Source organism: Botrytis fragariae (assembly GCF_013461495.1).
Source record: "Botrytis fragariae strain BVB16 chromosome Unknown tig00000045, whole genome shotgun sequence".
Taxonomy (NCBI): Eukaryota; Fungi; Ascomycota; class Leotiomycetes; order Helotiales; family Sclerotiniaceae; genus Botrytis; species Botrytis fragariae.
In genome coordinates this window covers 1,430,858-1,441,290 of record NW_023500991.1, presented here as the reverse complement: position 1 = coordinate 1,441,290, position 10,433 = coordinate 1,430,858, and the positions used below count along the sequence as shown (strand labels likewise).

General features: G+C 42.0%; 5 protein-coding genes across 5 annotated transcripts; 3 read left to right on the top strand and 2 right to left on the bottom strand.

Annotated features, from left to right (window-relative positions):
- Positions 1-154: 154 nt before the first annotated feature.
- Bfra_003657 (uncharacterized protein) lies at positions 155-331 on the top strand (the record flags this gene model as incomplete). The annotated part of the gene is made up of 1 exon (XM_037334063.1): positions 155-331. One exon carries the CDS (start codon positions 155-157, stop codon positions 329-331), a length of 177 nt encoding a protein of 58 aa, XP_037194150.1.
- A 1,917-nt stretch (positions 332-2,248) lies between these two features.
- Bfra_003656 (uncharacterized protein) lies at positions 2,249-2,800 on the bottom strand (the record flags this gene model as incomplete). Its single annotated transcript, XM_037334062.1, has 2 exons — positions 2,249-2,260; positions 2,372-2,800. 2 exons carry the CDS (start codon positions 2,798-2,800, stop codon positions 2,249-2,251), a joined length of 441 nt encoding a protein of 146 aa, XP_037194149.1.
- Positions 2,801-3,787: 987 nt separating this feature from the next.
- Bfra_003655 (putative gtp-binding protein) lies at positions 3,788-5,296 on the bottom strand (the record flags this gene model as incomplete). The annotated part of the gene is made up of 4 exons (XM_037334061.1): positions 3,788-3,817; positions 3,871-4,996; positions 5,117-5,126; positions 5,203-5,296. 4 exons carry the CDS (start codon positions 5,294-5,296, stop codon positions 3,788-3,790), a joined length of 1,260 nt encoding a protein of 419 aa, XP_037194148.1.
- Positions 5,297-7,188: 1,892 nt separating this feature from the next.
- Positions 7,189-8,124, top strand: Bfra_003654 (putative stress response rci peptide protein). Its single transcript, XM_037334060.1, has 3 exons — positions 7,189-7,344; positions 7,442-7,530; positions 7,589-8,124. The coding sequence occupies exons 1-3, from the start codon at positions 7,328-7,330 to the stop codon at positions 7,654-7,656; spliced, it is 174 nt and encodes a 57-aa protein (XP_037194147.1). The 5' UTR covers positions 7,189-7,327; the 3' UTR covers positions 7,657-8,124.
- Positions 8,125-8,567: 443 nt separating this feature from the next.
- On the top strand, positions 8,568-9,150 carry Bfra_003653 (putative 60s ribosomal protein l22 protein; the record flags this gene model as incomplete). The annotated part of the gene is made up of 3 exons (XM_037334059.1): positions 8,568-8,626; positions 8,721-8,947; positions 9,024-9,150. Exons 1-3 carry the CDS (start codon positions 8,615-8,617, stop codon positions 9,148-9,150), a joined length of 366 nt encoding a protein of 121 aa, XP_037194146.1. The 5' UTR covers positions 8,568-8,614.
- Positions 9,151-10,433: the final 1,283 nt, after the last annotated feature.

The window sequence follows — 10,433 nt, the reverse complement described above, 5'->3', positions numbered from 1 at the left end:
CGACTAATTGCTTATTTCTATGATCTTTTGATGTGAGTGGTAGTCGCTGGCTGTGTTGCATATCAGCGACTGGACGATCTTCCATATTCTTCTTCGTATATTTACTGGCTGAGTTATAATTTATATATTTTGTTTATTGTTAGAGAGAGAAATAATGTCTTCAGCGCCGTCAGATCTCTCTCTAAACCCGGATCAGAGATATGATAATGATCAAATAATCATGGCTTGGATAGCGGCTTTGGTCGCTGCAGGATGTCCACCTTTCGCATTGGCTCATGATACGACATCTTCGATTTATATGCCAGGTTCTGAGGGAGAGAGGATGGTGTAGATTACTTTGAGAGGTGGACTCTGTGTGAGTATGATATTAGATGTTAGGGTTTGTGTGGGTTGAATCGGTGCGCTTACGAAAATCCGATCGAGGAATTCTGCAGCGCTGTTCTTGATTATCGCAATTCCCTTCGTTGGCGTCGGTTTGCAAATAGGAGTTTGACATGGAGGCCAACTTCGCTTGGTCTATTACGCACTCTCTTATTTCTCCTATTCTATTAGCTTTCTTATGGATGTACCAGCACCGCAGCACTTGATTGCACCAACACAAAAATCATCACGACTTATGAATTCACATACCTCTGCTTTCGCATTTCGGCATCTGGGAAGAGAAAGATTGGTCGGAGAAAAAATCCCTATCGCTTTATCCCCGATCGAAACCTCACAAACGAGCAAGTGGAGAAAGGATCTTGACTTCAGATTTACGTCTCGATATCTCAAAGAAGGACCCCTGTGTGGGGAGAACTACAATGATAGTGGATGCTGCCATCCAATCAACACCCTTGAACGGAAGAAGGGTAATGCGTATGCCAACTTCAGTTTATTGATATATTAGTAGTACTAAAGAGAACAGGGATTTTTGATATCTCCCCGTGGAATACGGAGGATGATACGGTATCGACTTGGGATTTGGAAGGCGATTCCTCATGGCGGAATCTAGCTACCTATTGAGAATTCTCGAGAATTGTCAAGGACTTTTTGGAAATCTTGAAACCGATTTGAATTTCTGAGCTGGTGGGAGGAAACCTTTCTTGCTCAACGCCCGCACACATACATACCTGGGTATGAATCTCATCTGTTTCGCCTATGCCAAAAAAAAAAGGGAAACATGGTAATGAATGATGGACATAGTACGATAAGACCCTTCACACTTCACACTTCATCATCCAAATACAAAAACAAAATCTTTCATCTACATCAATATCCATTCATGTACTATACATAATAATATCTCTCAACGCATTATGCAAGTAACTATACAACAAAACAAAACAAAACATGACATTCAACACCTCCAACCTAAAATTCCTCGCCACTAATTTCAGAAAATATTAATCGACAATAAGTAAGGTAACTATACAAAACGAATATCTCTCTTCTCGCAAACTACATACTATGTCTAGATTTCGCTAAGATAATCTACCCCTATCAGCGAAATTGAAGCGTCAGTCGTCCGTTCATCCATTCGTTAATGCATTTAACATCTAGGGTCTAGATAGAGTAATGGCAAATTCAATGTATGTCGAGGAATTATCTTTTGTATCCCCTTTCCTTCCCGTGTTTGGGAGATCCTAGATACTTTGGCTAGCTATGAATATGATAGATAGTGTTATTACTGATACCATTAGAAGCATAGCGGGGGATAGAGTAGGTTGTTTAAGATTGGCTGACTGACTGACTGACTATGGTATTTAGGGGTGGAGAGTGAGGATTTATATTTGATAGTGGTGACGTGAGGAGATTTTGATATGGATGTGCTCGATGGATAGATAGAAAGATAGACCTGGGTTTGCAATAGTATATATAGTACAGGAATACAAGATCAGACTTATTCCTGCTTTCCCCATAATCATAATGTGATGATCAACTGGTTCACTAATTGGAGAGAAACCGCAATGGGGAATATGTATCCTTGCGATAACTGCGTATCAGAAAAAACGACAATTTGACAAATGCTCAGTAGATCAGATGTGTTGAGGATGTGTATATTTTGTGTATATTTGGTTTGAATACATGGATAGCGCTAGTGATTTTAGATGTTTAGATAGAAAGCAAGCAAGTAAGCCCTCAAGCAAGCCCTCAAGCAAATGCAGATACGCCATATCTATCCATGAATCCTTAATCTCGTAGTATACAGCTTCTACCGATCAAATGTTGTATACTGCATACGAGCACTTGTATTCAGGGTTCCTTGGATTTAAGAACCTTTCTATTTGCACATATTTTATTAGCTGGTGTTCTTTCCACTTTCTGTTCTCATCCCAAACCATATAACAAACCGAAAACAACAAGGAAGCGAAGAACAAAAAAGAAAACTCACCCCACCCCTCTCATCCTCCATCCCAATAACTGGACCCCTCTTCGCCCCCTCCGGAAACTCCACCTGCACCTTCTTCTTCGCATCCTTACTCTGTCCACTGGGCTTCTCCTCCAACCCCGCACTGCCACTCTCCCCCTTCACTCTCTCCTCCTTACTCTTCTGCGACTGATCATGTTGCACATTATGTTTCTCCGTCTGTTCATCCGTGCCTGCATTTTCGGACGCGGGACGACCTGTCCAGGGTGTGCGGTAGGCGGTGCTGGTGGAGTAGGAGCGGCGGCGTTGGAGAGGAGAGGCAGCTCGTTGGATGGAGGGTGCTTGGGCGCGAGGGGTGCTGGGGGTGTTGCGGAAGAATTGGAGATGGAGACGGGGGTTGGGGGTTAGGTGACGGATGCGCGAGGCGGGGGAGGTGGAGAGCGCGGGGGACATGGTGCAGTGGTTGGGGGTGGTTGTGGTTGAGAGGTGGAAATTAGGATTATGAATTGATTGATTGATTTGGATAATAAGTATTGCAACTATGAATCTGGTATGTAGGTTTCTTTGTCTCGACAATATCGAAAGAAAATGTGAAAGGAATACTCGAAAGGAATACACGAAAAGAAAAAGTAATCACAGAAACTTAGAATGTGATTGTGCGAGAACCATATAGATACTCTACCTAGCGAGAAGAAAACGCTATTACATAGCTTCCAGAGCTTAGATCAATAGTTCACTATGAAACTTTCTCCTTCCTTAGCTAATCGTTCAATTCTGCATTAGTGGTTACTTGGCACACGGTAATTGAATTGGATTGGTTTCGTTATAATTTGATGGATCGATCAATTCAATCGATGTCGTCACAACTCTTTATCGAGATCTAGAATGCGGGGTATGTGTTGTGGAAATGTTCGCCCCCCTTTTACCGGATGAACTACCTAATAGGTATGACGATTGTGGGTGAGTGATTGGTCAATTCGTGTTTGTGCAATGCGTTGTGAATGCCTTAGGATCGGAGAATATTTAATTATAAAAATATATCAGAATTTTTAAGCGACCGTTTTCTAGTATGTATACTTAGAGCTGAAAGTTTAAGTTAATATGTGCTGTTTCTTGATTGTGCTAGAAAGTATCATGGAAAGTTAGAAAAGATCAATTGGTCTCGAGTCGGTGTTAACCCCCATTCGCTTATTGTTGAGATATTTACTGCCAAGGGAAATTTATGGGGATATAATCTCATGATAGCAATAATTTGGCATATATTCAACACTTAAACACAAGAATTCGTGTATGTCAACAACAAATATCTCAAGTAAATCTCAAATATGTGTAATTTCGACTAGGACCTCATGAACGCCATTTGCTATGCTAAATCCTTCTTCCTAAAACGCCAGGCCCATAGCATCATGAATACATTTTGAAATGAAGATTGTAAGCTTCTCAAGCTCTACCGACTCTGAAGGAAAGGATCTGATAGTTGTTAGTTAAATTTCTTCAAGGGCATGAAAGGGAGTTATACGCACATCATTATGACCAACAGAAACAATAGCATCTTCCGAAACTCTTACTCCACCGGCTCCTTCAACATAAGCCAGAGGAGCATCTCCCATAACCTTTCTCGCACACTCCGCGACTGTAGTATTTTTCTTAACCAATACACAATCTCTGAATACCTTCTCACTTCCAGATCCACCATTTCCTGCTATTAAACTTCCTACGTTCCTTACAGGAAATACTGGTACTAAACCTAGTAATTCTGCTGCTCGAGAAAGTACTTGTACTACTCCCGTACTTCCAAATCTGTAAAGAACCATATCCTTCAAATTCTCAATTCTGTTTTTGAGCTTTTCGTCCAATTCTTTCAGACCTCCTCCAGTTTCATCACCATCGGCAATTAAATCGTCCCTCGTATCCACAAACTCGCTTCCCTCCGTATACTTCACAAAGCCTTGCTTAGCCAACCTCCTCAAGAAAACCTCGGAAACAGCACTACATAGTACTATACTCTTTGGATCCTGCATCTTTGCAATCTTGCTTATATTCTTATCCGCATCCGCATGATCAATCTTATTGAGCGCGATGACCGTTGGAAATTTTTCGTCCGTAAAAGCATTTACCACCAGATCAATCGTTTCATCAGACCAATGTTCCAATGGCTCCTTTAGTGCCAATTTATCCAAAGTCCGCGCAACCACCACACTTGTACTTCCATATCCAGAAAATTGTCCCTGTAATGTCTCAACAGCTGTAGCTTTCACAGCTACGTGTCTTCGTTTTATCGATCCCCATTTTTGCATCAAATTTCCTCGAATCCATGCTACTATCTCTGAACGTAACCAAACAATATCATAACTAGGATCATAGCCTCTTGTTGCTTTTCCTTCTGCATCTGTTGTACCACTTACGTCTACGACATGAATGAGTGCATCTGCGTGACGTAAATCGTCAAGAAACTTATTTCCGAGACCTTTTCCTTCGTGTGCGCCAGGGACGAGACCAGCTACATCGAGGAGTTCGATAGGAACGGAGCGACGACCATCGATGCAGGAGCCGTAGTTGGGTTTGCAACGTGATTGAAGATTATAGCGAGCGCAGGCGCAGTCGATTTGGAGATATCCGATTGCGCGTTGAGGGTCGATGGTTGTGAATCTGGAAGTGGCTCAGTATTTTGTCTCTCTCTCTCTCTCTCTCTGATCTTGTGCGATTGCTCCAGTTTCTTGTATGAGACGGCGGGTATTTGCGCATATAATTAATAGAGTGAGTGCTTACGGAAAATTGCCTACATGAGAGAAGATGTAAGTGAATGGAGGGGTAATTTTGGGTCAAATGCAATGATATGGGGGATATTTCCGTACCAACTTTAGAGGTAGCGTCTGTAAGACTGTTAAGTGTTGTACTTTTCCCTGAAGAGGGTTTGCCTACGAGGCCGATGAGAGGATCTCGCGGCATATCGTATGGTGGTTATGAGATGGGTTGAAGAGGATGTTCTTTGGACGTGCATAAACATAAAATTTGTGTATGGATGCGCTGAGCATGGTGGGGCTGATACCTGAGGCATGATGAAAAGGTCAGGAGCTCTCGGATTTGTGTTTTGTTATCTACAATTGCTTCTTATCATTGAGTTGTGTTTTAGAAACTTCTAACAAAGTTTTACAGATTCAGGTTTTTCCCTCTCGAGTTCCGAAGCTGTTCAGTCCGGGCCATGGACAATCTAAATATTATATTGCCATTTTGAAGATTAGATGTTTTTAAAGTAGCAGCCCAACTAAAGGTCGGATGAACATCTCTGAAATCCAAGTCTTAATGGCCAATGACAACGAGATTGCATTAGTATCGCCCGTGGATGAGCTTAGGAATAGAAGAACGCTTATGGTGTATTCCGGGTTACCATATTCACTTGATAGATTGATATTTTCAAACCATATATTCATACATGACCCAGCATAGGCCATGATGTGTGCTTGTACCCTTTCAGCCCCAACTTGATACATAACAGATGTCTCATATGAAACTGTACCTATTCAGATCAAGAAATACAGCTCCTTCTTCACTTGAATGTGCAGTACAATTAGCCTAGTCATGAGCTTCTCAACGCACTCGTGCATAAGCTAAGCGATCAAGATCTTTCTAGAACAGTGTGTAACGACATGATCTTAGGGGGGGTTACTTCGACTACGTGTAAGTACAGTCAAGCTACAATGAAATGTGAATCAGTGTATCTTCTCACAAACCTATTATGTGCGATCTTTCGGGCTGATACCGTGACACCGTTTGTACTACTACTCAGCCACACAGCGGATCAAATAGACCAAGCTTTCTAAATGCAGGATCTAGAGTCTAGACATCGCTTTGACTCGTGTAGCCTTATACGGCACCAATACGCGTCTACCCAAGAAATACCAGGATACTTTCTCTGCAGTACACAACCCAACCTCGTCATTTCACAGTGGCTTTGAGATTGGAAAAAATCGGGATTCGGAACGTAATCACAAGACGAAGTTGCCAGCCAAGAAATTCCGAATGGTCCATGTACACATCCTTTGCCGTGTATGCGGCTTAGCAAAGTGCAGATTAAAGAGAGAGACGAATAAGATACTGACCTTACAATCACATGAAGTTATTCCCCGAACCGCCACAACTCAGCCACAGAGCCACACCTGAAGGTCCCCGCAACAGAAAAAGAACCCAATCAGGATGCATGCGGCACTGAGAAAGGTCAATTTCCGACACTCCCGGCAATTACCATGATGCTACTTCACATTCTGTGCGCGTTCACATTTACTGTTGAATCGTCGCAAAATCGACGAGAACCATACAAACAAGGAGAATCTATTCGTTGGACACACGAGTTTTAATCTCATGCAGGTTCCCAGATGTGCATTTATCATGCTTCAGATTTAATTATTTCAATCGGTAAGATTGGCTGACTGATGTTTTAATCTCCCTGCGAAGATAAAACCAAAACATGATGGCGGAAGCAAGTGAAGGGAGAGATGGAAAAGATATTATGACGTAATGCGGTTTAACAATTTACTGGTCACAGCGGTTGGTCCTGGTGGTCTTGTACATAGAATTTCTTGGTTGGGCCACACTTCACCACAATTCAAGGTGAACTAATCTATTTTCGGCCGTGATAGTGCCAACTCTTTTCTTGCTGGTTAATAATAACAGGTCAAATAAGGTAAATAAGGTAAATTAGTGACGTTGTACTTCCGACTCAAGCAAAATCGGGAAATCGTACCATTCAAGTTCCACAAGTCCAAAGCCCAAAGTTCTTCTCAGTGCTCATACATAAAGGTCCACTTTCCCTTTGGTTAGCTACTTGCTCTTGCAAACATACATTCCAATCTTCTCTACATCGAACATCAAACATCAAACATCAAGACAAAGAATAAGAACTCGTCGTTTTCCAAGACACCCATCAATCAATCAACCAACAACACACATCAAATAAACCTTTTGCCAACTCACTCCGACATCATGCCTTTCACAGCAAGGTAAGAATCACTCTCCATCTCAATCGCTTTAGACTTTGTCGCACGGCAGTTTAATCAATAAAATCAACGAGTATCGATTACTGACATTTTACAATAGCGATATCTGCAAGATCATTCTCGCCGTCATCTTACCACCTCTTGGTGTATTCCTCGAGAGAGGTTGCGGTGCCGATTTGCTCATTAACCGTAAGACTATCCACACATTACTACTTGCAAACGATCAAAATGCTAACATGCTACATAGTCCTTCTCACCATCCTTGGGTACATCCCCGGTATCATCCACGCTCTCTACATCATTCTGAAGTATTAAGCTTCTCATGACAACGAATTTCCTCAAACTCAAAAATAAACGATATACCGTACTCGACTGCAATCATACGATATCTCAATCATCTTCCTACCTTTTCCACATCTTCTCGAAATCAGGCCTGACCAATACCGTTCATGCTCAGACATATTAATGAATAATCAACCTCTTGGCATCGGAAGCGCCGGCTGCTGAATATTTCTCGGCTTGAAATTATGATGGCTCGGGAGTTAGACATAAACATGCATGGGCATGGGTCATTTGGGACGATTATGATTTTCTGATTTATACTTTTTCTTGCGCATTTCTTACATGGGTTTTTTATGGAATGGTTCTTTTCGTTGGGGTTTTTTTGGCAGCATGTCTACGGACTTGCGGTGCAATATGGGTCTTCAGGGGGAATTGTACAGAAGAATGGGTGGATGGATAATATAATGAATGATTACAATCCGATTACAATTATTTTCTAGCACATGAAACGATTAGGAATATGCACGTCGTGATTATTGCTGTGTTGTCAATTTTTTCAATACAATCATGTACCCGTTGACCGATTGAGGCACACTAAGTTGGATTGAATGTTGTATATTACTCTCACCGATATGAAAGTTGCAGTAGCCAAGCTGTTGTAGAAAATTGAAGCTTCCCGCTCTTGAAGAGATCGACTTCATGAATACCTCCTCAATACCTAGCTGGTGCTGCATGATGAACAACAAATGCCGAACCTGAGTAAACTATGAAGCTTTCGTTCCCCACTTTCAGCCCTCTTAAATAGATGCCTTTTTACTAAGGCACGGATCCGCGAAAGTCAGCTTCACATTACATAATCGATAAGCGACTCAAACTCTTGGCGGCCCACACAGAAAATTTCGGATTTTCGAACCTCCTACTTCAATCTTCATCAACTCTCAACTCGGCGTAGGATAACCATTTCTTTGCGACCTCACGGAAATCAATCAAAATGCCTGCCAAAGTACGTCCATGAATAAGAACCGCTTTGCTGTTGGCCCGCTCTACCGCAGAGTTATGGCGTGATACAGTAGGCTAACTTATTTTCTCTCAAATAGGCCGGAAACAAGAAGGGACCAGTCGTCAAGCGCAAGTTCACTATCAACTGCACGCAACCTGCCGAAGACAAGATCTTCGACACCGCTGCTTTTGAGAAGTTCCTCCAAGACAACGTCAAGGTCGATGGATTGAAGAGCAACTTGGGCGACAAGGTCACCATCGTCAAGGAGGGAGACCTCATCAAGATCGAGACCTCTGTTAACTCTGGTCACTACCTCAAGTACTTGTAAGTTTTCTCTCATGAAACTTTAGTTCATGTCTCTATCAGGTTGAGAATATATGCTAATTCGATGCGATAACAGGACCAAGAAGTTCCTCAAGAAGAACCAATTGAGAGATTGGCTCCGTGTTGTTTCCACCTCCAAGGGCGTTTACTCATTGAGATTCTTCAACGTTGTTGGTGATGAGGCTGAGGAGGATGATGAATAGATGGTTACACATAACATCTAGGATTGATAAATGATACCCATGATGGACTGGACTACGGGCTAGAAGATCGTGAGGAGGGTTGGGATCTAGCAATGGTAGAAATAATCAATGCTATATTACTGCTCTCTCAATTTGTTTGACTTTTGATATTGATGTATGATTGTGAATTTGTGAATGTTGCTGTTCGACATTGGAGGGTTTGCATGCGCAAGTCCGAATTTTTAGCAAAATCAAGATTTGCAACAGGTGTTTTTTCTTCGCAATATTCCTTTCAACGTGCCTCTTTACTCCATGGAAAGTTCCAGTGTACAATACACGATGAACTGGAGATGGGGGACAACTCGAATACATACACAAAGGTGCCCTTTTCAGCTGATCGAAAGTATTTTCCTCATCAAGCAAAAAAAAAAAAAAAAAAAAGTCGTTTCCTCTGATGCAGATTTTATGTCTATCAAACATTCTCACATCCCACAAAGCGCTTTTGCTACAGACGGATAGTCCTTATTTCGTTGGCACCACCAGAGCTAGTGAAATTCCTTTCTATCAAGTTCTGCTTCCACTATAAACACATGAACCACTAGTCGTGCCATTTGCGGAATTGGGAAAATGCTCTCATATATTGGCACAATCAATATCGTAGTGTCTTCTATGTATTACTGGTGTGGAAAGGCTGGTATATGTAAGCTTTGTAGGGTTGATCTGGGTCTGGGAATAATATAAATATGTAAAGAAAGGTGGCATCTAGTATGTATGGTCATTTGTGCGAAGTCTAGGGCCACATTGTTGGAGGCGCTTTTGATGATGGTTGAGGAATTTGGTGTTGGATGTTTTGTATAGAGTTTTTGTTTCGAGGGCGTTACAGCCCTGTCTACATCGTTTCTCTTGGCTGTCTTCAGTACTGTGTTGAGAGTGTGAGAGCTTGACTTCCTCGGTTCTCGTCTGGTTACAAGGGGATTAGTAAGCCTGGTCGTGACTATCATTTTTTGTTGGCGGCATGATTTAGTGGCATCGCAATCAGACCATTGTACTTTTTGTTTGCAGTGGAGTTCTGTGGGCTCTTTTCATTTTTCTCAAGAAAGGTCTGGCATATTGACAATTCAGCAACTTCGCTTGTTCATGGTCATGGATGGTCAAAAGAGGGAATTGACTAAAAGTCACAGGTTTTCTTAGACCACCGCAAAGCACCAAAGTCCATAGTTGCTACTCAGTGTATATGCACGGTCAGAGTCACTCCAGCATCAACGATAATTCCCGTGCCCGTTACACAACTTGCAGAAGGGCTA